The 27,282-nt window shown below is 39.5% G+C and overlaps 1 protein-coding gene across 4 annotated transcripts in view; it reads right to left on the bottom strand.

Annotated features, from left to right (window-relative positions):
* The window catches only part of KAT6B (lysine acetyltransferase 6B), a 188,946-nt gene that overhangs the window by 10,235 nt on the left and 151,429 nt on the right, over positions 1-27,282 (bottom strand). For all 4 annotated transcript variants that reach the window (XM_019444624.2, XM_019444623.2, XM_019444625.2 and 1 more), the window contains exons 14-15: positions 940-1,171; positions 477-636 (exon numbers count right to left, since the gene is read on the bottom strand). In XM_019444624.2, the coding sequence (XP_019300169.2) occupies positions 477-636; positions 940-1,171 (392 nt within the window). The remainder of the gene's footprint in view (positions 1-476; positions 637-939; positions 1,172-27,282) is intronic.

Genomic DNA, 27,282 nt, shown 5'->3' with positions numbered 1-27,282 from the left:
AACATTCCAGCTGCATCATCTCAGGACTCTTTTGCATCAGTTAGGATAACAAATCAAAGAAGATTGGGTTTCATGGGATATTTAGCAGTATTAATGATGCAGCGAATTGATTTGAGTCCTTTATCACTACATTACATGCTCACTGGCATGGAGCACTTTAAGCAAGTTCATAAACACAAAGAATCGATTGACATTGCAGCCTTGGAGCTCAGCACCAAATGTGATCTGATTACATGCTGTCAGTAGTGAAAAATGCTGCTTTGTGATCAATGATAAATGTTTCATTTTTCATACTCAATTCAATAAAATTATCATGTCTTACCATGCAACCTCAGTTAGGATAAATTAGTGCCATATCATTTCACAAGCTCTTTCTACATAACCAAGCCTTTGACAACGATGTTAATGACTTTCTCAGCCTAAGAATGCTGCAGGAGTGAAGTCACACAACTTAGGCAGATGAAGTCAATCATTACCTCTTTCTCAGCTTCTCGCTCTTCTTCAGAAACTGCAGCATTAGAAATTAAAATTGGGGTCCATCTTAGACTCTCTGGATCAAGTTCATTGGTCCGGGAACAGGTTTTCAGCTTTTCCATGTGGCCCAGTATCAACTTTTCCCTTCTAATGATGACAAATCTGTAATGTGATGAGGCAGAACAAAGTGCAATCAAAAGCTGAAATTTCATTTCACCTACACACGTTGACAAATGCTACTAGGTTAGGAAAAATCAGAGAGCTCATCAATGAAAAAATATAGCAAATTGAAATCTGACCAGCAAACAGTATCATTTCCTGTTTTCTATTTAGGAGAAAGGTTTTGATAACACCTTTGGGGGAACCTCTTATCTTAAACTGGAATGAGGCCACCTAACTCCTGGAACACTTTCTGGTATAAGATGCTTGAGAGGCAGCCAGTGATGCCCCGGCATCGGTACTCACCTGCCATCCCTCTTGTCAATCATATGGAGGTGCTGCAGAGTGGTGGCGATGTCATGTGGGCACATGCCTGTAGCTCTGCTGATCGCCTTGATGCTGATGTGCCTCTCCTGGTGGTGGTAGAGATATTCTAAGATGACACTTTTCCAATAGGCCAGGTAGGAGAGACGGCCCAGATCGGAGAGTGGCTTTTCAGGAGACCCTGCTTGGCCTTCTCTTCTAGAAAGCAAATAGCCTAGGGCAGAAAAAGCCAAAGATGACTTCACTGTGGTGTTTTTAGACATTGGGATAGGGGCCCCTCAAAATAATATAAGTAGCAATAAGGTAAAAACATCACATCAAACTTTATGTATGCAGTCTCTTCCCAGTTATAGTGATTTGATCTCCATGAAGTTTATGCTTATGAATCCTTTACAGTAGCACTGTAAGTCAATTCACATTGCTAGAGGCTGCATTTCAAATATACGTCATGGCATATTTAACAAAGCTAAGGTTGAGGACGTTACTTCTGATAAATTTCAACATCCAAGTTTCCCACCAGCTTTAGATTTTCTCAAAATCGAAATGTCAGGCACTTAGAAATCCTGTCAAGGGACCACCCTAAACATTAATGGGCAAGTTGTTTTCCACAGGAAGGACCTAATGACCCTTTGACAGCTGGATCTTAATAAAAGAGAAGGGTCTCTGTTGACTCAGATTCTATATTGCTTGTTACATTTAACTAGCCGGCTGATCTGAAGCTTTGTTTTAGGACTAATAAAAGAATGTCTTTTAAGTCGACTGCTGCAACTCACATCAGCTCTACTAGCTCTATTTTCACCTCTTTCATGTAAATTAATTTATAATCCAACCCCAGAATGTTGCTCCCACAAATTAAAACAAAACAACCTCCTTAAAACAAACTGTTTTATGTATACTCAGGAAATCCCCGAGCATGGTAAGCTTCTGAATATGCGTTCTGCAGCATTACTGTGAAGGTTCTTGGCAAAGGGATTTTTTAAATGATTTAAAACTTTAAATCCACTTGAAGGTAATGAATGAAAGCTGGCGGCTGTCTTGGTAATTAAGAGCCACTTATGGAGTAGAGAAGGAATGCTGTAAACTAATGATGTCTACCTTGCTCTAATTATCAATTTCAATAGCCTCACCTTCATGAACTTCCTAAATTTAAACAAACATCAACCACATACAGTAGGTGGCAGCAATTACAAAATCATGCTGCTCTGTAAACCACCCAAATCTTCAGCATTTTTCTTCTTTATCTACATTTCCAAAATGGCTGCATTCTCAAGAATTTTCTCAATTTTGGATTTTTTCTTAGAAGGACAAAATCAAGCCTCTGATGCATTTTCCTGCCTCTCAAAATCACTGTAAATAATGCAGAAATATAGAACAAGAAACCCAAACTGACCTACACCCTATAGGGGTGTAACCACAGCATTTTGCATTTTGATGGTTTTAATCTGAATGCCATGATAAAGAATAAGCATACATTTAACTTTAGGCTTTCCTGCAGTCTTTTGACTTATTTGTCTCTTTAACTCATGCTTAAGAGTAATGTATTTGATTGAATGTAAACAAGCACCACAAAATTTTACAGTCAAACCACTGTCGACACGTCATTCAGCTGCATCCAGAGGCTTTCAAGAGCAGTGTGTCCGGAATGCTAACAGTGATGACCACGGTGCTGAATCCAGCCCAGACCATGCCCTGTCAATATGGAGAAGAGCTCTCTGTCGCTCAAGTACAAAGGGTGCCCAAACCCCAGAGCACAGATAATTGGCACATCCATCACCTGCCTCCTAAGTGCTTGGCACATGCTGAGAAATCTACTCAGTTGGCTGGAGGACCCGGCTCTGTACTACTGCGAGAGGAGAGGACCATAGTATCATGGCTGTGGAACTATCCTCTTGATCCCCAGTCCCTCACTGGTTCTTATCTGAACCTCCCAGTTAGGGACAGAAAGCCTCAGTCTCTCAGCTCAACAGAAAGCTTTCTATACAACTTAAGTGGTCAGAAGGCGGTATGTGCCCTTCCTACCTTAGGTTCTACTATGAGCAGTCTTACCCAGGAAGCACATGGATTTCTTTGTTCTGTCTTCTCTTCCCTCAGTCTCTACCCTGGGCTCAGCCAAAATGCCCCCAAAACATACTTTATACAGCTGCTCATGTTTTCACACCCCGAGGCAGTACAAATATAGCTTATCATGGCCTCAGCCTAAATTGGTCAGGCCACTGGAACTCTCAGGCAACCTGGGGTCTGTGGAGAGCCTTTAGGCATAAACTTTTCAGCACCTGCAATTCCCACCTCGCTAAGTGGCTGTCTCTTGGGACACTCTCGGACACAATCCGCAGTCTGTGACTGACACTGCCACGGGAGAGTCCTGGGACTTGAAGGGGGTTGGGGAGGTGGTGGCAGGGAGCATGTGTACACTGAGCCCGGGAAGCCCACCGGATTTTCACAGCAAACACCTCTGTATGGCACTAGTGAAGGCTACAAAGCAGGAAGGTTGGGGCGCCTGGGTGGCTCAGTCGGTTAAGCCTCCGACTTCAGCTCAGGTCAAGATCTCACGGTCCGTGAGTTCGAGCCCTGCATCAGGCTCTGGGCTGATGGCTCAGAGCCTGGAGCCTGCTTCTGATTCTGTGTCTCCCTCTCTCTCTGCCCCTCCCCCATTCATGCTCTGTCTCTCTCTGTCTCAAAAATAAATAAACGTTAAAAAAAAAAAAATTAAAAAAAAAAAAAAAGCAGGAAGGTAACCAACACCTGCCAGCAAGTGGTAATTTCCTGGGTGCTGGGGAAGAAAAACTGCAAACCAAAACTCCAACTAGAAAACATCAAGTAGGTCTTCAGGGATGATGTGCACCAGCATTTCAGACCACACAATGCCATGGTCCAAAGGCATCACTGCATTGCCTGATGTTAGTTTTTCCTTCTCTGACTCATGAGACCCTCGAGGGGCTTATAGCAATGGAAAGAACTTGCATTAAGCTGAGAGCCATTTATGAGTCCATGAAGTCTCCTCCGAAAGGAGAAATGTTTAGATTAAATGCAATTCATCTCCAAAATAAGAATGACCAAAGGTAAATTTCTGATTCCTTACCAGTTAAGTGAAATCACTTGTAATGTGTTAAAATGGATAGCTTAGAAGAAAAAATGTCCACGTCTACTCCATAGGTGGACTAGGTTGCTGTAATACAGAATTTAAATTTTACCTGCAGCACTTTCCCTCAAAAAAGTTGTAACTGGGAAGGCGTCTGGGTTGCTCAGTCGTTTAAGCATCCGACTCTTGATTTTGGCTCAGGTCACGATCTCACAGTGTGTGAGTCTGAGCCCTGCATCAGGCTCTGCAATCATAGTGTGGAGCCTGCATGGGATTCTCTCTCTCCCCGTCTCTCTGCCCCTTGCTTGCTCATGCTGTCTCTTTCTCTCTCCCTCTCCCTCAAAAATAAATAAATAAACATTAAAAAAAAAAAAAAAGCTGTAGCTGGTAGCACTTCACTACTCTGACCTTTTAACACGGAATGATTTAAATAATGAATTTCTAGCCATCTTTTGTTTCCTTCTACTTTTTTTAGGCTCCTCAAATCAGAATTACTATATAGCCAATTGACAGAACAATTTTTGGTAAGAACATTTAGTTCATTTCGTTGTTGAGTAATTATAGTGATGTGGTGATTTAATGTTACAGCTCTTAAATTTAACTTACCAAAAAGATTCCAAATAATTGATGTAAGATGCAGGGAAATAAAAAGCACTTATCTTGGAAGCTGGTGTATTATCCTGAAGATCTGAAACAAGTACACTACACCCCTGGTGAACAGATTCCCATGGTGCTCTCACACCTTTCCTTTTCTTTTTAACGTCTATTTATTTTGAGAGAGAGACAGAGCACAAGCAGGGGAGGGGCAGAGAGAGGGAGACACAGAATCCAAGGCAGGCCCCAGGCTCTGAGCTGTCAGCACAGAGTCCGATACGCAGCTCGAACTCATGAGCCGTGAGATCATAACCTGAGCCGAAGTCAGACGCTCAAATGACTGAGCCAGCCAGGTGCCCCTCTCACACCTTTCCTTAACGGAGGACACTCTGAATCAGAAAACCAGAACTATCTCTGGGGAAACCTGGCTGTTCAGACTAAAAACAAAGTGGTGTTTGGAGGACAAATCCCAGTAGCTGCAGTATAATTAATTGCTGGTGAAATTATTACCTTTAAATTGTCTGTGAGCTAGAGGTGCAGGTGAACAGCACTTATTCTGTGATCAGGAGACTTGTAATTGGAAAATGGCCCATCAACTCTTCACCCACATCAACTATCTTGATACTACAGAAAGGTGGCTTTCTCTTTTGCTTCACTGGAACTACTTACCCAATGGAAGGTGAGGTCTCAGTTTTGGTGTATGGACCACACACTAATTCAAAAGATTATCAAGGTGTTTGCTTAAAGGGAAAGTTAAGACCAATGTTGTGTCTGCAAAAGGTAAGCATGTCTAAGCTGTACTGATTACGTAGGACCCAAATTTACCTCACCTCTGTTCAGGCTGACCTACTTGTAGTAAGAGAATCATGATTGCTTGTGTTTGAAATGGTTAAAGTGGTAGAAAGTTGCCTTTGTGTAAACAGATCTTTTAGGATAAGGAAGGAACTATCTGGACAAGGTCAAGATTTGTTTTTGCAGACCTAAATTCCCAAATTAATTGAGCTCCCAGCGTATTAACTGCAAGGCTAACCCTTGTTTAATGTGAAACATTCCTTCCTTTTAAACTAGTAATATTTCAAGATTGTAGGCTGGACCAGAAGTGGAATAATTTTCATGGATAAGGATTTCCCCCCACAAAGGCAGCCACTCTTCACTCCTGCACACCTTCATCTTCTACCATCTGGAACCAAACCATATGAACCTCCTCAAATACAAAGTGTGAACTCTGGCAAGCTACTCCCAATTCCCATCTGTCTGGATTGTGTGAGTCTGGGGTTACTGGCTGCTTTTAGGAGAAGATAATCTTCAAGGATTACACACCTTTCATCAGACACCTGTTTAGCTCAGCAAACCTTGCTGAAAGGTTCATTATCAGTAGACAGCACTGGGTTTGCAAGCCTGGGAACTGACACCAGGCCAGGGATTTATGGCAGGTCTTGAGCAGAGGAAATCAGATGGCTCTAACCATGTATCTCATGATTAAGGATGGAAATTCACTGGTCTGTGTCATCTGTTACTGGTTTCTAGGGTTAAGCAGCCCTGTGACCAAGTGGATGATCGGCGTGTTATCAGTTAAAAAAATTTTTTTTTTTTAACGTTTATTTATTTTTGAGACAGAGAGAGACAGAGCATGAACGGGGGAGGGTCAGAGAGAGGGAGACACAGAATCTGAAACAGGCTCCAGGCTCTGAGCTGTCAGCACAGAGCCCGACGCGGGGCTCGAACTCACGGACCGTGAGATCATGACCTGAGCCGAAGTTGGCTGCTTAACCGACTGAGCCACCCAGGCACCCCATCCATTTATTAAAAGATATAGATGCCTCCCTAGCAAAAATGGAAATTTTGAATTTTTGAGATATTTTATACTTGAAGAGGTTGGTTTTGAAAATGTGAATGTTTGGGGCGCCTGGGTGGCTCAGTCGGTTGGGCGTCCGACTTCGGCTCAGGTCATGATCTCGCGGTCCGTGAGTTCGAGCCCCGCGTCGGGCTCTGTGCTGACAGCTCAGAGCCTAGAGCCTGTTTCAGATTCTGTGTCTCCCTCGCTCTCTGACCTTCCCCCATTCATGCTCTGTCTCTCTCTGTCTCAAAAATGAATAAACGTTAAAAAAAATTTTTTTTTTTTTAAAAAGAAAATGTGAATGTTTAAGACATTTCTCTCACAATTCTATGGGCTTGAAGTAATTAATTACGTAACAACTTAGAGTAAATATTGCTTGACTTTTCCACAGACTTCTCAGTCTACTTCTTATAGAAGTCCCCCAGACTGGCAGTATCAGCATCACCTGGTAACTTGTTAAAATCACAAATTCTTAGACCTATGAACCAGAAACACTGTGGGAAGGCCCCAGCACTTCTGTTTCAATAAGCCCTCCAGGTGGTTATGATGCACACAAATTTGAGGACCACTGCTATAAATTCTGCTATGGAACTGCTGGTTTTGATGAGGATGTTAAAACCATCGTATGCAATAGGAGAGCCACTGGATAGGAGGACTAAACAATCTCAGCTTGGCGAGGAGACCTCCCTCACCCAGCAACTTGGTGGTAGAGAAGTGGGTCCAGGAATCTCCAAAGCCCCACCAGACTGATATTTAGCAAGAGATCACTGAGTTGCTGAGTGGCTTTTTTCATAAATTCTATGCCTGTGCTTCTCAACCTTCATTATACAGTCACCTCTCATTACAACTCGATTCTGATTCAGTAGGCCAGAGACCCTACATTTCTAACAAGTTCCTATACTATGGGCCACACTTGCATTCCAAGGGTTTATACGTTAAATCAGTGGTTCTCAAAGTTTTTGGTTTCTAGACCTCTTTACATTAAAAAAAAAAAAAAAAAAATTATTTAAGAGCTTCTGTTTATAAGAGCCATTATCTATTAATTTTTTAGAGAAATTTGACAAATACTTATTAATTAAGAACCAATAAACCCATTAAGGGTTAACATATTTTTTACGAAAAAATATTGTCTAAAATTAAAAAAAATAGTGAGGAGACTGGCACTGTTTCATATTTTTCCAAATCTCTTCAATGTCTGGCTTAAGAGAGAAGCTACATTCTCATATCTGCTTTGGTACTCAATCTGTTGTGATTATCACAGGTCATGAAAGTTCTTGAAAATGCCAATGTACATTCATAAGAGTGAAATGGACAAGTAGTACTTTAGTATTACTTTGAAAATAGTTTTGACCTTGTAGAGTCCCTAAAACGGCCTTAGGGATCCCCAGGAGTCCCTGGATCATACTTTGAGACTATCCGCTTTACATAAAAACTGACAAGAATTTTTAAAAGTTGGGCACCAAGGCCACAGGTATTTTAAAACAATATGGCATTTACTAAATAAAGTATGGCAGGTCATAAGAGGCACTACAGGTTGGTTAAGAGCAAGGGTGCTAGAGCCAGACTGCCTGGAATGGAATCCAGGGTCTACTATGTACCAACTACGTGATGTTGGCTGGGCAAGTTATTTAATCTCTCTGTGTTTCAGGTCCCTCACCAATAAAATTTGGAGAATAATCATACCTATCTCTTAGGGTTGTAGTAAGAATTAAATGAATAAGCACAAAGGATGCAGAACCATGCTTGGCATGTTACTGAAACACAACATAGGTGTTAGCTATTATCATTGTTCAACATAGTAAATGAATGAAATTTCAAGGTGATCGTTTGGGTGACCAGGTATACTTCATGTAGGGGAAAGGAAATGTGGACGAAAAGAAGAAGACCGACTGCTCTATAGGGTCAGATTAAGAAGAGCTTTTCTTACTTTTCCCTTAGGCATCTGAAAATCATTCCATTTACTCCAGTGCCTCAGACAAAAGTTCTCCTCCCCCTACCCCCCAGCTAACCACCCAAATATAAATTTAATTAAAGAAAGAAGCCATGAAAAAAACCCCACATATTCTGCCTCAGTAATGATCTTAAGAAAGTGGCGACTGCAGTTCACAGCAAGAATAGTTCTGTGCCCCCCAAATTCCCTTTGGCCCTTAAGTCCTTAACTTCAAGGACTATCCTTAGGAAACAGCAAGCCCTTCAAACCACAATAACAATGACTGCTTGAGGGCGTCAGAAGAACCCTGAGACAGTCCCAGGACAGATGAAACAAAGACCCAAATGTTCTCGAAGACCCAAGTGTGTCCCTGGGAAAATGGTCTGAGCCTGTGAAACCCAGAGGAAGGAGACAGCGGGTCTCTGGGGAAGAAAGGCTGGTTACTCTGGGTCACAAACTAGACTGTCTCTCTAAGTGCCCTTTTAAGATCTCTCTTCTCACAAGCTCCTCATAGACTGCTTAGGATACTGGGCTCTGGCTCAGTTATGTGGAGGTACCTCTAGACTTTCTTATTGAATTGAGTACTACCCCCACCTCCCCGGCTTCCTGGCCAAGTCCACTGCAAGAGGAATGATGCTTCTTCAACCCTACCCAGTGGAAGGTGTGTATGGTAGGGGCATGACTCCCCTGCCGCTGTGTGTTTGTGCACAACCTACAGATCATGCTGGAACTTAACAGATGAGTTCCATGATTCTGTGACCGGGTGTGGATTCCCTTGAAGGAGGTGGTCATTCTGTGTGTCAGTCACCCAGGGAATATAGGAACTCACCTATTATATGAACTCACAAATAGGGCATCAGGCAGCAGGAAAGAGGATGCTCCTCCCTCTGTGGTGCCCTTTGAGGAGGGTGAAACACCTGTGAACACGCTTCTGAATTGAGGATGACCAGGGCCAGAGACAGACCTCTATGACACAGTCAGAGGCCAAAAGTGAATTAATGGTAATTGTGTAACTGATAATCTAAATCACCAAGAATGTCTCTATTTCTCCTTTCTTTATCCTCTAGGCTAGCCCAATGGTTCTCAACCCTGACTGTACATTAGGATCTCGTAGGGGCTTTTACAAACTACAGATGTCTGTGCCTTACCCCAATCTCAACTCTTGCTTCTTTCAGGCCAGTCTGGTCACAGATGCATTACGGGTTATATTAAGCAAAGGGTCCTGAGGATGACACCATGGCCAGAATGGTAAACACCAATCCCCCTTCTCCACCTCTGCCACCCCAAAGGGCTATGCTAGTAGCAGTGGTGACTAATGACAAATCCAAGTAGATGGTGAATCCTGGGGGAAATGGACACATCTAAGAGTTGAGGCTAGGGAGGAGATGGTCACTGGGGAAAGAAAGCTCTGTGACAGACTTCACAGGAGTTTTATTTATTTAGACGTTTAAGGAATATTTGTTTATATATGGCATTGAGTCACCACACCAGCAAGGTTCTGGCCTCGTGGATTAGGAGAATATAATTTTCTGTTCCAAGAAAATGACCATATATGAAATAGATTCAGTCTCTCAATTTCCTTGCATCGCTGACAAAGGTTTAAATGATAAGAGAACAAGAGGTCTCGTCAATATCACTTATTCCCAAACTAAACTGTTTGGGGAGGAATTTTTAAAAATAACTTTAAATATAACTGGGAAGTAACCACATTCTTCATGAAGCCCACTGCCTATTACAAATCTAACTAAAGCTCTGATTCACCCCCAGAGGCACATCTAGATAGGTAATGATAAAGCACTATCATGGCCTTTGAATACAAATTTGAAAGACATGTCAGAATAATGCCCTCCTCTTTGACCTCTTTTGATTTTCCGCAGCTCAAATCACTTTTAAATCCTGGCACATTTTAGGAAAAACAAATTTACACACACACACAAAATTCTTAAGATGAAACTATTTGGCATTTTAAAATTATTTCCATTCTTATAAATAGGTAAAAGTCCACGTGAGAGATTCATTCTGAAAAACTGTTTCAGAAATTAATTTTTCCAAGTTAAAACTCAGTTAAAATTTTCACAATTTCTAAGAAACAAAATCCTGCTAACAAAAATTTACCACTGAGAAATTGTAAGTTTTTAAACACTGCATTAAAAACATGCATACTTCAAAAAACACAACTGCTCCAAGAGAATAATTGCATATAACTTGTAATGCTTCACCTGTAAAACCATTCTCCTGTTGCTAAAACATTACAATGGAAATGTTCCTTAAGTAAGCTAATAAAAGCAAAAACTAGAGTTTCTTTTGCTCACTATTATAGGTCTGAGGTTCTGTGGGTGTAGCTGTGAAAGTTCACATCTCGTTGTAAGGTCTAATCCTACCCGTAGACTAAGGGGGAAGCGTGGACACTGCCAGTGATTTCAGAACCAAGCCCTAAGCGACTCTCCTTTCCATTTGTTCTCCCACAACCCGCCCCAAATCGTGTGTGTGTGTGTGTGTGTGTGTGTGTGTGTGTGTACCAGCTATAATTTTCTAAAACAGAAGAATGTTGTAATTCTAAGTGATAAGCTTTCACACAGCAAACACCGATATACAGCAAGATTGAAGAAAGGAAAAAGTAGAGAATACAAATCTCTCTACAAGTTTTCTTTGTTTTTGAATTACATTTCAAAGGGAATCTGTCAGTTTTTGAGATAACATTCTAAAATCAAAGCACAGACCATCACCCAATCTGATCGATCAATTAATGCTGAAAATGTAAAGGTAGAGAAACTATCTTCGGTTCTCCTCAGGTCATCCAGACAAACAGTCCTATCCCACTGGTCTACAGAAATCGAAAACTTCTCTTTTAAGCTGATTTTTTATTTATCTCCCCTTCTCTTTCAAACAGGATTTGAGGTAAAAAGCCTCTGGCAATAAATGGTGGTGTCCCCACAGGCTTACCACCGAGCCCATTCTGACACACATGCGGCACATACAGGGTAGGGTGGAAGCTGGGGTGGCATGAGGTGTTCAACCAAGAGACTGGCTGGTTTGCCAGCAGATTTGGTGTCATGTAGGCATCTAGCCTTTGATCCTACAGGAATCTTAAAGTCCAAATGGGCTAAATTAGACGTTAGCTGTTGGGAAACACAAAACCATATGAAATATCATCACCAGCAATACTTAAAGACGTCAGTTACTACCCCTTCAGTTAGTAGGCGATAGCTTTCTCCAAGTCCACTGTTGAGATTGCCTCCCTTAAGTGCCAGCAGCACTTAAGAGTTGAGATTTCAGTAACAATGTATTAATATTAGCCCAGCTTTGGCCACGATATACCAATATTATCCCTGTAAGCCTTTTACTGTGGGGTCACTGTCAATCAAAGAATCTCCATTCAACTTTCAAAGGACTGGAATGGTTTAGTAGTGTGTTCCACAGTTGAGTGCCTACTGTGTTCCGGGCACTCTTCTAGTTAGGTTGTATACAGACACTCCCTTTTCTAAATTTAATAAGGAAAAAAGCTCTGGGAGTTTAATTTCTTAACTACTATGCATCTGCTTGAACGCAAAAACCACAAACTACATAAATAACAGGAACTCAAATAGACATGTTAACAGCTAAAGTTCATTTTTAAGAATCAATTCAATATGCTACAGGCAAGCAATCAATCACACTGCAATCATCATTTACAAATCAAAGTACAAGGCAGATACTCATGGGGGTATATACAACTAGGTGGAAGTGTGTGATTATGGACGAGCAGATTGAAACTGTAAATTATGTAACTGTCTCTTGTAATTACCCCGCTTGAGAACCAAAAGAAACTTCCTGTATAATTTTGCAGGAGAATAGAGATCAAGATACAGAATTGCTTTTTAGTTGGTTTTAACCCTTCAACAGCTATTTAATTATGTGTGATAAGGTCAAAGAAAGGTTATACTCAATTTATGAAAAGTTGGCAGGAAGATATTTCAAAGTAATCCTCTGAAAAGCTCCAGATTATTGATGAAACTTGATGATTTCTCTTCCTTTTCAGGAAAGACTTATCTAAATTATTTGTTAAAATAAACAACATTTAAAACAAATTCACAGGCGTCATTCATTTTATTTTCTCTCTAAAAACATTCATTATGGTTTCCAAGTTTTTAACAGGATGCAAGGGAAAAGCTGCAGGGGTAGAAGGCTGTCAGAGTCCTCAGACATATCTTCTGCTTTGGTAGGAAAAAAATCTCATTAACTTCCTGAAATTCATGGGGAATAGCTCCAACACTGGGCAAACCACAGGGCAGAGCTTCTAATCTATGAACAGAGAACCATCATCTTAAGAAGGAAGCCTGTTTTGCAATAAATAATCAGCACAAAACTTCATCTCAGCATATTTTAAGACATTCCAGGCTTTTACCTTCCCTTTCTTAAAATCTAAATTTTAACATCTTTTCTCTTTTGTAAAGCATGGTTCCTGGTGCTTCAAGATCTGTCCCAAACATCGGAACTGCTGAACACCCAGCATTCTAGGAGGAAGGAAGGGCAATTTTATATAGTTATGGTGTCTGCCAGTGTTGCTTTCCCTCATTTTATATCAAAAAAAGAAAAAAAGAGAGAGAAAGGAAGTGAGACAGGGTGAGAGAGGGGAGGGCAAAAGGGGAGAGACAGATGGAGGGATGGAGAGAAAGGCAACAAGAGATGTTCGAATGCTACAGTGTCTGTTCTCCATCTCTATGGCCTCTCTGTTCCCTATTTTCTCCCCCATCCACACCTGCCCGGCCATTCTTTGTCTAAATACACCATTTTATCACTATCTGTTAACACACCACCCTTGAATTATGCTTCTCCAGGTTTAAGAGTGGAAGCACAATTTACAGGAATGCAGTTTTCTAATGGACTCAACTCAGCACTTCAGAGGATATGATTCTGGTAAATTTCAGTACATTTCCTTCAAAAAAAACCTGGCTCTGCAAAGTCTGAAGTGGAGAAGATCCCAATATCCAAATACCCATGTACTTGCATTTTGATTTTAAAGCAGTAAAGATGAAAAACTGTATCTCTTTTAAAAACATCATTAACATAATGCCACCAATAAACCAAAGTTTTCATTTTAAGAGTTACAAAAATCTAAGCTCCAAAATAGATACCATTGGGTGTGAACTCCCATTTTAAGACCTTCACTTTTGTTAAAAAACAAAAAAGGCAAAAATAAAACACAGGTCTAGAAAATGCCATTAGACAAATAACATTTACTGATTACCTTTGTAATCATCACCCAGGACCAAGAAATAGAAGTTTGCCAGCCGTCCTGAAAACCGTTTCATTTGTCCCATCCCAATCATCCCTCCTTTTCCCCTCACAAGTAACCACTATCCCAACTTTCATAACAATCCTTTGTGTTTCTTTATACTTTTATCACTCAAATGTCCCCAGGTACTACAATATAGTATTGTCCATTAAAAAAAACATATCTTTCAAGTCTCTTTTAGTCTATGGGTTCCCCTCACCACTCCCTTTCTTTTCCTTATTATTAATCTATTGATGAACTAGGGCCATTTGACCTACAGAGTTTCCACAGTCTGGTTTTTGCTGATTGCATTCACGTGATGCGGTTCAATTTATTTCTCTTTCCTCTGTGTTCTGAAAAATGCCAGAGGCTTGATCAGACTTTAGGCTTGATCCTCTGGCAAAACTATAGGTGACGGTATGTCCCTTGATCAGGAGACACGTAATTTCTGGTTGTCCCCCTTTTCACAATGTGTGCTGCTGTTGAAGTTCGATGTCTAGGTAGATCAGTTAATTCATTGACAGAATTGCAAAATGGTCATATCTTAATTCTGTCATTTCACTTGTTAGTTGGAATATGTTTATAAAAAGATGTTTTCCCTTTGGGCGCCTGGGTGGCTCAATCTGTTAAGTGTCCGACTTTGGCTCAGGTCACGATCTCGTGGTTTGTGAGTTTGAGCCCTGCATTGGACTGTGCACTGTGTGCTGACAGCTCAGAGCCTGGAGCCTGCTTTGGATTCTGTGTCTCCTTGTCTCTGCCCTTCCCCCACTTGTACTCTGTCTCTTTCTCTCTCAAAAAAAAAATAGTAATCATTTTTTTTTTTTTTTATTAAAAAAAAAAGATGTCTTCCCTCATTTACTATTTGGTTACTCAGTGGTATCATTCATATAGGAAAGGCAAGTTCAATGCTTTTTTGCCAGTTTTTAAGATAATTAACTGATTCTTATCATCCTCTAATTTTTTTTTTAATGTTTATTTCTGAGAGAGAGGAAGAGAGAGAGAGAGACAGCAAATGGGGGAGGGTCAGAGAGAAGGGGGACAGAGGCCCAAAGCGGGCTCTGCACTGACAGGAGAGAGCCCCATGTGGGGCTCGAACTCACGAACCGTGAGATCATGACCTGAGCCGAAGTTGGACACTTAACCAACTAAGCCACCCAAGGAGCCCCTTAATTTGTTTTTAAATGTCATTACAAATGTGTGAGTTTAATGAGTTTTAATCGCAATTGTTGTCCTTACTGTTATATTCGTTGTCCAGTGGGAACCTCTTCAAGTTAAATCCTGAATCCTTTTGACAAGACCCTAGTAATTTTTTCTTCCTTGTTGTCTAGTATGAATGAAGAAATGCTCCTTTTTACATTAAGAACTCTACTTCACTTTAAATGATTCAGTTTGCCCCCCAAAAAGGATATATGCAAATATACTGTATACAGTAAGGTCTGCCTATATTTTCTCAAGATGTCACCAACACTTTCTCAATTCCTTCTGCTATATAATCACATTATATATATATTTTTCAATGTGGACAAATAGTTACATGCATAACTGAATTGCTCTTAATCCACTCAGCTATTTGAAACCATTTAAAATTTTAATTTAAAACAATTTTGTTGAAAAAAGGAGCTCCTCTACGATGTTAACCCAAAGCAGGACTCCATAGAAAAAAATTACAAAACAGAGGTTTTTGTATTAGTACATGTAAAAATGTAGGACTAATACTACAGTAAAAACAAACTAACCACAAATTGATGGTGGAGGAAAAAACTCAGATTCCTAACTCGTATTTTCCTACCAGAATTCTAAACAAATGAGAGAAAATCTTTTGCTTCACCCAAAACAAATTGATGTGGAAAAAAAAAATACTACCCTACAGGCAGCTGAAATTATAGATGTGCTGGATAGAAATACCATTATGAGAGGACATCATCCAACTCTTACCTTAGAATATTGTGTTTCAAACATAATTCTACAAGCTGGAAAATACGTTCAAGGGGAATGGTTCCCTCGAAACTAAAACCAGGTATAGTACTAATCTCAACCAATCAGAACAAAATCTTTCTTGATCTTGTTTTGATGATGCATTTGCTTAACTGGGAAAATGAAAAGGGAGTTGGAGGCATTTCCCCTTCAGTACTGGCACAACCCCGTGAGCCACCCAAACACGGAGCATCACACACCTGGGATGAATCCTGTGTGTCTGACCACCCATGGCTCTGTGGGCAAGGCTGGCATCCTTCATCCTCACCTTTATCCTTTATCCTTATCACCTAGGCCAACCCTGGTACAGCCCACGTAAAGCATGTTTACTGAAGGAAGTGAGGAGGGTATAAAGAAGTGGAAAACACAGAGACTGGGTAGAGATCTCAGGTTAAGCACCAATTGCCATAAGGCAGCCAGGTGAATGAGGCAGGTGTTGTCAGGGACACAGAGAAGAGCACGGACAAGATCTGGGCATGCCTTTATTCACTCACTCCCACAACAAATTTTTCTTTGGCACGCCTACTATGTGTATCCCACTGTGCTCATGGCTTGGAGTTCAGCAGTGAATCAGCCTGGCTCTCGTGATGGTGCTGTTAAGGTTCCATTTACTGTTGAACACAGGTTTGTCGATATTAATTATGTGAACAGAATTTCCCTGGTAGCAGCATTTCGAAATGACTCACTACAAATGCCAGTCAATGTTAGAAATCCAAACAGACAAAAGATTAGTAAAAATCCACCTGCGTGCCAAATCTTGAAAAAATTCGGAACTATGTAAGGCAAAATTGTAGCTACAGACTGTATGCTTCATATTTACAATGTTTTCATTGAAACAATGAATACAAACTATTGCATAAGAGCTATATTTATTTGCTCTTATTTATGACAAGCTTTGTTAAAAAAAAAGATACATAAATAAATCGTTAGCTACACTGCCTCATGCAACTCATTTCAATGCATTCGGTAACAGTCAACCTCTGAATAAATCACGGAGAGCTCAATTTTCAACCTTGATGTTATCTTTAACATATTAAAATATATTGCATTTCAGCCCAGTGTAATAAACAGTCATGGCAAAGGCTTTTAGCGCGACATAATGAGAAAATAAGGAAAAGTAGTCATTTTCCTTATCATATTATAAACTAGAATCCTATTAAAATATTATAATATAAAATTATACTTGATTCTAGAAGTCAAAACATGTCTAACAAAAGCCAGCAAAACTCTGAAGACACAGCTGCTGGTCTGATCAAGTGTCGTGGTGGAGGTGTGGAGACGGGTTACTCTCTCAGAAAAGGCTGGAAAAGACTTGAGCCCCATTTCAAAAGCCTAACTTACTATTCATTAGTGATCACTTTGACTGCGCTCACCCGGGGAGGTGAGCTGCTGGGGAAAGTTACGCAAAGCAAAAAGCTTTCCTGACAGTTCCTGAACAGTAAAGTTGGAGTTTTCCTTCCAAAATAAATGCATAAAGAAATGAATTATCTGATAAAAGTCAGGAAAAAAGAAGTTTTTCTCCAACCAACTGTGTGTAACTGTGAATTCTGTCATAGCCCTCATCTCTGCCTGAGGTTTATAGTGGATAATGGCAATCTTCTTTCTTTTGAAGAGGCTGCACTGAAACAAAAGCACCAGACCTCGAAAGGAGCAGGGCACACCGGACAGCATTTGGAAGGAAGTGAACCAACAGCTGACTGATGATGTTCTAATAAAACAAAATTCTTCTTCATAAGAATCACATATGGGGAGAGAAAGCATATCAAGAAAACTCCCCTCATGGTAATTCATTTAACATTTAGTTAAACAAATAGTAAGGACCTACTACGTGTCAGGCTCTTCTAGGAGGTGGGACTAGAGAACAGTCTCTACCCCTGGGAATCTTACTTTTGGTGAAGGAAATGGGCAATAAACAACAAATATATGAAAGACCCATGCAACTTTCTAAATGACTTTGCACTTGCTCAGCCTTTAGCATTTTTTATGGTCAGTGCCACTGAAAAAAGACAAAACGATTAAGCAAAAGTTGCATAAGCAAATAAATACCACATGTCAAATTTATAGCTCCTTTATTCAATTTGTTTACAGGGAATAAGAGGGTTTAAGTCATATAACATGTCCCCAAGAGCCATTGTTACAGTCCCTCAAACGCACCTTTGATGCTTGGCTTATGGGGCTCAGAAATGGGGGAGAGTGAAATATTTATATTGCAACCTAAAGGGAGAAACGATGCCCCAATTGTGTGCTTCATGACCTCTACCCCATCATGGATGAGACAAAATTCACATGTCTCGCTGGGGTAAAAGGAAAAGGCTGCTAAGGATGAGGTGAGAGGCATCTGAGTTCTGGCCACCATGGGGCTGAAGGTATTACGATCTGAGCTTACCTATAACCATTCTTGGATCACCTAAAGGAAAGTGCAGTGACGCCCAGAAACTCTTGCTAGAGAAATGGGATATGTCACCAGGGCTTGTCAGGCTAGGACCCAGTTTCTGGGAAGAACCTGCCTATCCTGAAATTATACTTGACTTGTCTTCAGAGAGAAGTTAGTGACCTCTGTATATACAGTCTCAGCTCCTTAGAGTTTACCAACAGTCAGGTAAAACATGGCTTACTAGAATCCAACCAACTGGATTCCTAAATTAACACTCCTACTTAGGGGTGCCTGGGTGGCTCAGTCAGTTGAGCATCCATCTCTTGATCTAAGTTCATGATCTCATGGTTTGTGAGTTTGAGCCCTGCACCGGGCTCTGCACTAACAGTGCACAGCCTGCTTGGGATTCTCTTTCTCTCCTTCTCTGCTCCTACTGGCTCATGCTCATGCTCTCTCTCTCTCAAAATAAAACAAACAAACAAAATCAAAGTTTGTCATAGCTTGGTTTGTATTCAACTTAATTTCTTAAAAAATAAAAAATAAAAGAATAAAAGTATTCTTTTTTTTTTTTTTTTACACTTACATCCAAGTTAGTTAGCATATAGTGCAACAATGATTTCAGGGGTAGATTCCTTGATGCACCTTACCCATTTAGTATCCCCCCTCAAAGAACCCCTCTAGTAACCCTGTTTGTTCTCCATATTTAAGAGTCTCTTCTATTTTGTCCCCCTCCCTGTTTTTAAGTTATTTTTGCTTCCCTTCCCTGTGTTCATCTGTTCTGTGTCTTAAAGTCCTCTTATGGGTGAAGTCATATGATATTTGTCTTTCTCTGACTAATTTCCTTTGGCATAATACCCTCTAGTTCCATCCACATAGTTGCGAATAGCAAGATTTCATTCTTTTTGATTGCCAAGTAATACTCCATTGTGTGTGTGTGTGTGTGTGTGTGTGTGTGTGTGTGTGTATCACATCTTCTTTATTCATTCATCCATCGATGGTCATTTGGGCTCTTTCCATATTTTGGCTATTGTTAATAGTGCTGCTCTAAACACTGGGGTGCATGTGTCCCTTTGAAACGGCATACCTGTATCCCTTTGATAAATACCTAGTAGTGCAATTGCTGGGTCGTAGGGTAGTTCTATTTTTTAAAAAATAAAAGTATTCTTAAGTTTAACTCAAATTGTATTTAGAAGGCAGACTGTTAAAACTGGAAGTTGCTAGCTGACAATCTCAACTACTATGACATGTATTCCTGAATTTAGGTATCGTACATTACAACATTTAAGCCAGTAGGATCTAAGATGTGGAGGAAGAAGTTTTCTCTTTGAGAGAGGATATGGTTACCCTCTCAAGATCACTAGGTAGAGATGAGGTATGTAGCTTTCTTTCTAATTCTCCTTGATGGACCTAGAAGGGCAGAGAAGTAGGAAGCAGGAAACCAGGTAGAAAATGCTTTCTTTTTCTAAGGAGCACTTCCTTAGGAAACCAGCCAAGAGTTTTAAAAAGGAGACTAAGAAAAGATAAGCCTGGGACTTTCTAGGTACCTAACTAAGAGATAGATGCCTGTCATTAGAACCAAAAGGGCTAAAGAATAAGGTGTAGAAGATTAACCTGCTAATTCTCAGTGAGAAAAAAAACTAGATATTAAGCTGTACTCAAGGTTTCTTATATTTTTTATTTTTCTTACATTTTTATTTTCTTATGCGCATGTGTGCGTGCGCCATTTTTAAGAAAAGAGAAGTACATAGAACATTGCTAACTATACTTAAAATGTGACCGAAGTCATTATTTGTAGGCACAAAACTGGGTCATCTGCACCCACCTTCCAGCAGCACTCACTAAATACAGACTTAGTTTTTAAATAGTAGATACTCCTCATGAAACCCACAGTGAAACCCCTCTATTTAAATCACAGAAAAGGTCAGTAAAGGAGACTTCTGAAATGAGTACCTAATTCAATCACTCCTACTTCCTCTTGAGTCCTATTCCATGAAGGATAAACCCTGAGACATTACAGGATATTTTAATATTGGATAAAGAAAGCCAAGAATTGAATCTGCTTATAAACTTACATGATTAGTCTACAAATAAACAGACACTAATTAAAAAAAAAAAAAGCCTAAATGTACAGTTAGCAGATAATTCATGTAACTGATAAACATGTTGCCTATATACTAGTCTCAAAAAAACCAAAGGTGTAAGTTTGTAGACTTTTGGACCCACTATCATCTACCCTTTATAGCTTCCCCAAGATTATGCCAAGGCTAAAACAAACAAGAAAAAGAGTTAATAATAAGATTTAGAATTCTTATAATTCTAGTTAGTATGTATGATTATTTAAAATAAGGAAAGAAGATTGAATTTCGTCAAATGCCTCTTCTGAATCTGTATTTAAAAAAAAATTTTTTTTAATGTTCATTTATTTTTGAGACAGAGAGAGACAGAGCATGAACGGGGGAGGGTCAGAGAGAGAGGGAGACACAGAAGCCGAAGCAGGCTCCAGGCTCTGAGCTGTCAGCACAGAGCCCGATGCAGGGCTCGAACTCAGGGCCCGTGATATCATGACCTGAGCTGAAGTTGGACACTTAACTGACTGAGCCACCCAGGCGCCCCATCTTCTGAATCTGTATTAAACAACCCATCTAGATATCACTTTTTGTTTTTTCCCGTCACTACTCCCCGGTCTTCTTTCCACCAGTGCTCCAATCTCTGGAGTTTAAAAACAAAAGCCAGGCTCCTGTGCCCCCAGCCCTTGATGGTCAAGCTTTCTGAATTCACTTTTTAAAATTCCACTCAAACCACAGTCCTCGAAAGTATATTTCTTACACTGTGTATTAATCTTCTCTGGGGCACTAAACACTGGCTGGGGAGTGATCTTGGACAAGTTTCTTAGTGTCCCTGTGCCTCCAAAAGAGAGATGATAACAGTAACCAACCTCCTTAGGTCTCTGCAAGGATTGAGCAAATTAACCTGTGTAATTCAGGTAGGTGACAAGTGCCTGACACACTTAAGTGGTCCACAAAGATCAGCTATGATTTTGACTACTGTTGTTGCAAGGCTGACCTCTTGGCTTCCCTGAAACCATTCTCTTCAATCCTCTTCCTACTTCTGGACCCTTCTCAATTTCCTTGATAACCTCCTCATCCTCAAAACCCTTTCTAGTCCCTAAAATGTTGGAACTTCAAGCACTCCACCCTCAGCGCTGTTTCCCTACACTCTCCCCGGGTTGTCCTCACCCGCAACTATGGTTTCAACTACCACAGTATGCCCACTATGCCAGTATGCCAGTAGCTCCTTTTAATGCATACCCCTACTGAGCTCCAAACTCCAAGGAAAGCTGCATGTGAATCTTCAAAATCAAAGTGAAGGCAACATGATCTACCTGCTGCAGAATAAACAGGAAAATACCTGCCTTGTTTCCATGTAGCCTCATTGCCACACTCCCCTAGGTCAGGCCTTCACAGATTTTTCTTAGTTTTCTTTTTAGTTACAGTAAAAAGTATGAGTAAGAAAAGAAAAATTGCCTGTAATTCTAATTCTAGAGATGATCTAGAACTGTGTTTCTTTACTTTCTTTGCGTATACTTTTTACACAATTGAGAACATATATATATGTGTGCGTGTGTGTGCACACACACAATTTTGAAATTTGCTTATTATAAGCATCTTGTTATTTTATTAACAATTCTTTAGAACATAATTCTTAATTCTAAGTAGCTAATAATACTCCATTATATGGATGTACCACAATTTTCTCAGGGGAATGGTTCTCTCTTATCTTTGAATTATCAAGGCTATTTCAGTTTTTGTTTCTATTAATAAATAATGACACTGTGACAGACAATATACTAAAACATTAACTCTCTGAGTACCACAAGTCTGAGGGGTTTAATTTTCTCTTGGTAATTTATCTATGTTTTTCTAACTTTCTACTATGAGTTTATATTGCTATAATTGGGGAAGAGGGTGAAGTGAGGAGGGATGTCCAGTATTTAAAAAAATAACACAAAACATGTTGTTACATTAAATATGAAATTAATGCATACTGATTAAAGTATGTTGATTTTCTTAGAATAAATCCCTTTCAGATGTTTTTGATATATACTGTCAAAGTTCTGGAAAATGTCTAACAATTTATACTTTTTCCAGTGTAAATGTAACAGTGTCCATCTATGTCAACTTAAATATGGGTATATTTTAAAGGCTTTGCTAATTTGGTAGGCAAAAAATTATAATCTTTCAGTTATTTGAATTTATATTTTTAAATCACCAACCATTTCCCCCCACATTTTAATTCGCCATTTGTACTTGACAGACTTTGGAGCAAAGAGGCTAAGAGTCCAAGTGCTCGGACTTAAATTGCAGGTGCGCTATTTATTGTTTGTGTTAACTGTGCCTTGGTTTCCTTACACATATACCAAGAATAAAATGTCTCAATTGGCGTTGTGAGGGTTGGATGGGTCAGGAATCTTAGGAAAGTGGCTGGCACATAGGAGACTCTCAGTACATGTCAGCAGTGTGGCTGTCACCAAGGATGCTCCTTTTCTGCGCGTTCTGCATTCATGTCCTCTATGTTGTCTGCTCGTTTTTCTATTAAGGTTTATGCTTTAACACTATCAAACCTTTCCTTTTAAATATTTGTTTAAATACTATAGCCATCAAAGAGTTGTTTGGCATGTGCGTTGCCAACGTCTTTCCCATTATGGTTGCTTTTAAATATTAATACATTTTACCATTTTATATAGTCAATCCCATGTGTATATTCTTTTGTGATTTCTTTCATTGGTTTAATGCTTATTGCTTAGGATGTCTTTGACCATCCAAAGACCATATAATTTTATATCCTTTTTTCACTTTTTAAAAGTTTTTGTGTTTTCATTTTTTGTTAATTATCTAAGTATTTCATCTACCTGGAGTTTCTTTCGTAGTTGCCCAAACATCTGATGTGTTTCCTCACACGGTCATGATTTAGATCCCCTTAGTCAGGAATGTTTTCATTCAACTTCTTATGAGCTCCCAATATATACTATACGAACATACTATCCAGCAACTGTTGACTTGTTAGTGAACTTGACCACCCAGAAAGAACTATGTCTTCTTCATTTTTGTCACTGGTGTTTAGTAGAGTGTAGACCAGGGTGCCCCTAGTCACCAAACGTTTCACGAAGAGGTAAAAAATAAATGAAGTCACTCTTTTCGTTCTCCTCCATTATCCAGTTTAGAATCAGATAAGTGCATTTACAACAAACACACCAGTAAGTTAATGATGCCAACTTCTTTCACCACTACCTGGCACAACATTCTGCAACCTACTGCTGAATCAGTTTGCTTTCACTGGGTCAGTTGAGGAGGACGGGTTTTGCATCCTGCTCCCCAGGCAGGGTTCTGGCTCTGCAGGCCTGAGTAAAAGACAACTCATTATCAGCTTATCTACTGCCCAGCCAAGCAGAGTCCTAAACAACAGTATACATAACAAACTAAAACTGCTACATTAGGATGTGCCCAAGGCTACTCATTGCACCCTTTTAAAACTGTGAAATACTGGAAACACCCTCTATGCCCATGCTCAGGGGAGCAGGTGCATAAACTATGGACATCCACATGATTGGAGTACCATGCAGCTACAGAAGACAGAAAGAAAATCCCTAGGAAGTAGTAATGGAGTGAGCCAGGGTTTTCAGTTAAGTGGAAAAAAGCAAACTGTAAAAGACTATCTATAGTATGATCACTTTTGTGTAAGAAAGGAGGAGAAATTAGAAAACACACATCTTCTCATTTGTACAAAAAGAAACATGGGAAGGATAAAAGAGAAACCAATGAGGCTGGTGTTTTGCAGGAAAGAACTGAGGGCTGGGGGTGGGTAGAGGGAATGAAGAAGGGAAGTGACACTTCTCTGAGTGTACCCTTTAATACAGTTTTAACTTTGAAAATCATGTTTTATGTTTTCAAAACAAAAGGCAACAAAGACAGAGAAAAAAAACTGAAATGTGGATAACAAACAAATAAGCCTAACTATATTTCAAATGAATACACTAAAGGTGGAAAAATTAAAAAGAATGAAGTCAAGTAACATTTGAACACAGTATTTTGACTAAATACACTCAACATAAAGTTGAAAAAAAAAGAAAAACCCATATACAAATATTGACCTCTAGTTAGGAGGTTTGGATTTCTAGATGGTATGAGTAAGCAATTCTGCAACTACTTAATGTGTAGTCTAGGGCTGAGCACATAAGGAAATATGTTGTGGATAATTGCAAGTCCAGTTTCTCACTGTCAGAGAAGAGACTTACAAATATGGAAATGTGGAAAGATAGAATAAAACCGTGTGGTGGTGTTGATCTGGAATGCAAGGTTACAGTATGAACTCATGATTGAGGTGTGTGTGTATGTGCGTGTGGACAGAGATGGGGAGGACTTAAAAATTTCCTGACTAAGAGAAGGAATCTCAGATTCCAGGAGAAAGAGATGTGCTACCAGCTTCAACCTTGTCACTCCTTTCACTTCCCACTTAAGTTCTGAGCAAAGAGTCACAAAACCCATGAGGTGGTTTATAAGCAGGCTGGGAGCTGGTACCCTTAAATCACTCTGGCCAAGTTCTGCAAATGACGTACTGGGGAGCCATGCTCTGACAAACTGGAGACAGGCTGTCCCGGGAAGAGTGAGAAAACAACTTATTCCAAGGGCAGCATCTGATCCCATACATGACCATTCCTCCTATTTGGACTATCCTGGAGAATAGTGTTCAAAGCTCTGGATTTGCAGTTCTTTACATACACACTATACAATGCATTGCACCTGTATCTCTAATCCTTTGCGTAAGTGGGCAGCGACAGCTTTCTTCCTACTGCTATCTCGTTTTGGCTTCCTAAACTAGCAGTTACTATAGACAAAACATTTTCCTGCCTTACAACTTTATTTGAATTACTGAAAATATATCCCCTGACCAAAAGTCCCTCAGGCTCACGTACAAAATAGAAATAAAATAAATCTAACCATTCAAAGGAACTTAAAAACATAGCACATTTTAGAAAAGCAGTAACCTTGGTTATCTGTTTTGCCCTGAGTTCTGAATTAATTATGAGGTTGACAAGGATTATGAGAGGTCATGGGGTTTATCTCCTTACTCTGTAAGATTGGATCTAAATCATTCTGGGAAGATATTTATCTACCATTATTTTAAGTAACTCCAAAGAAGGAGACGCAATTTTTTCAGCAGCCTACTCTATCTTTTTTAAAACCTTTGTGACCAAGGAATTTTTTTGGCTTTAAATTTAATTTCTATTGGGCTTACACCAGTTCCCATTTTTTGAGTATTATAAAATCCGTCCCCTAGTTTCCATTCCTCTGAAGGAATAACACCAACTCCTTTCCAACTTCATTCAAATCATTCACCCACACTCCTTAACCCAATCTCATGTTAGGGGCAATGTCAAGGGTACAGGAAAGAGAAAATCTAAAAATATACCCTCCGCACTATACTACCCGGGCACACCCTAATGGATGGCATTTGTCATGATGGCCCTGAGCAATCCAGAAAAGTTCCAATGGGCTCCATAGTTCCTGTTTAAAATTACAGGGCAGATTCAAATACAGTTTTCACTAAAGTGGCTAACATAAAGATTTAGTACTTGAAGGGAATGTCTTTGTTCTTGGGTTATTCTCTTATGTAAAATAAAACGCCTCATTACCAGATTGTGTTGTACAAATAAGATGCTACCATATTTAGAGACTTGCACTTTTATCCAGTCAGTACTAGTGCCTTTTTAATTTTAGGTGGAAAGTTATTGTGGGCAGTGACCATATATCACGTTGGAGATTCGATTCAAAACAAGAAAAAAATACATCCAATGCAGATTATTGACTGTACTGTCCTACTGAAAGCAAAGAAGTTACCCAAGGAGTTTACAGTGAGTTGGAAATATGACATTCAACATCAGTTATCACCACAAAAGCAGGAATTGAGTCTAAGTGCTATGCCAGAGAGATATGGAGCCAAGAAGGGAATGAGATGAATCTCCAAGAGGTGGGATCAAGCAGAAGAGGCTCTTGAGGTGGCTCTTAATAATGGGTAGGATTCTGAACAGACTGAGGCTGGAGAAGGAAAAAGTGGTCATTTCAGGGAAGGGATTGCACAGAGAACGGAAATATGGAAACATGCTCAGAAAATCTACAGAAAAAGAGATTAGCCCATGAAAACACTTCAAAAAACTGGCTGGAACTAGGTGTTGGGAGACCTTGAACACTGAGCCAAGGAGCTTGCCTTATTCTGTGGGCATGCAGATACTCAAAGTATCAAAAGGTTAAGGCTCAGATGGTTGCTATGCACATTAGAAACTATAATGTTGATGAACAGCTTCTAAATTGTGGCCACACAAAAAAAGGGACTTGCCCATAGAAGTGATTGCACCTAGAACTCTGTAAGATAAAAATGGTAAACTCCTAGTAAGATGGCCCTCCATAGGATAACTAGATCAGGAAACAAAAAATAAGACTAAGATAATTAATTAATAACTAGAAATGTTATCTGAATATATAAAAATAGTCAATAAAAAATACTTAAAAAAAAAAGAACAATATCCTTCAATGTCAATAAAGTGTGCAAATCAGTCCAAAACTACTACATGGTCATTTCATACCCCAGCTTTAATATTTCAGTATCTTATAATATAGATTTGAACTCAACATTACTTCTTGATGATTTTCCTCGAGCATATTTACACTGTGGTTTTTGCATGTGATATGCACCTTATGAAGATGAAGTCATTTCCTACATTTTCCTTCTTTCCGTTTAAAATCAGATAAACTACAATCTGCTAATGAAGGAGCGCACCGTTCCTAGTGACAGATTTTTACATGGTCAGAAATTACTATTATCATGAGATACCTGGCATTTGTGTTACTTGGATATTTTGAATCAATTCTTCATACGTCGCCTTAGCACTACATTTACATACCCTACATAATATAAACAAGGAGGAAAAACTACCAATATTTTTTACATTATCCTGTGCATATTTTTATAGAGGATTCCAATTTTAATTGAAGAGACTCTGAAGATACAATTGTGTATAAAAAATAATTTCTTGGGCAACCTCTAGATAAAACATTGTAATAATTTCTATAATAAAAAAGGGAAATTAACAAAACAAGGTAGTTATTTCTAGTACAAAGGCTCATCGGATAAGCCACCTAAAGAATTGTTTTTCTAAATACAGATATCCCTTTCTTGCTCTGTACTGATAAGATTATAGGTAAAATTTTAGAAAGCTGAAAATCCTTTT

Source organism: Panthera pardus, unplaced genomic scaffold (assembly GCF_024362965.1).
Source record: "Panthera pardus isolate Hobbes unplaced genomic scaffold, ASM2436296v1 HiC_scaffold_22, whole genome shotgun sequence".
NCBI lineage: Eukaryota > Metazoa > Chordata > Mammalia > Carnivora > Felidae > Panthera > Panthera pardus.
This window is presented reverse-complemented; position numbering and strand designations above follow the sequence as displayed.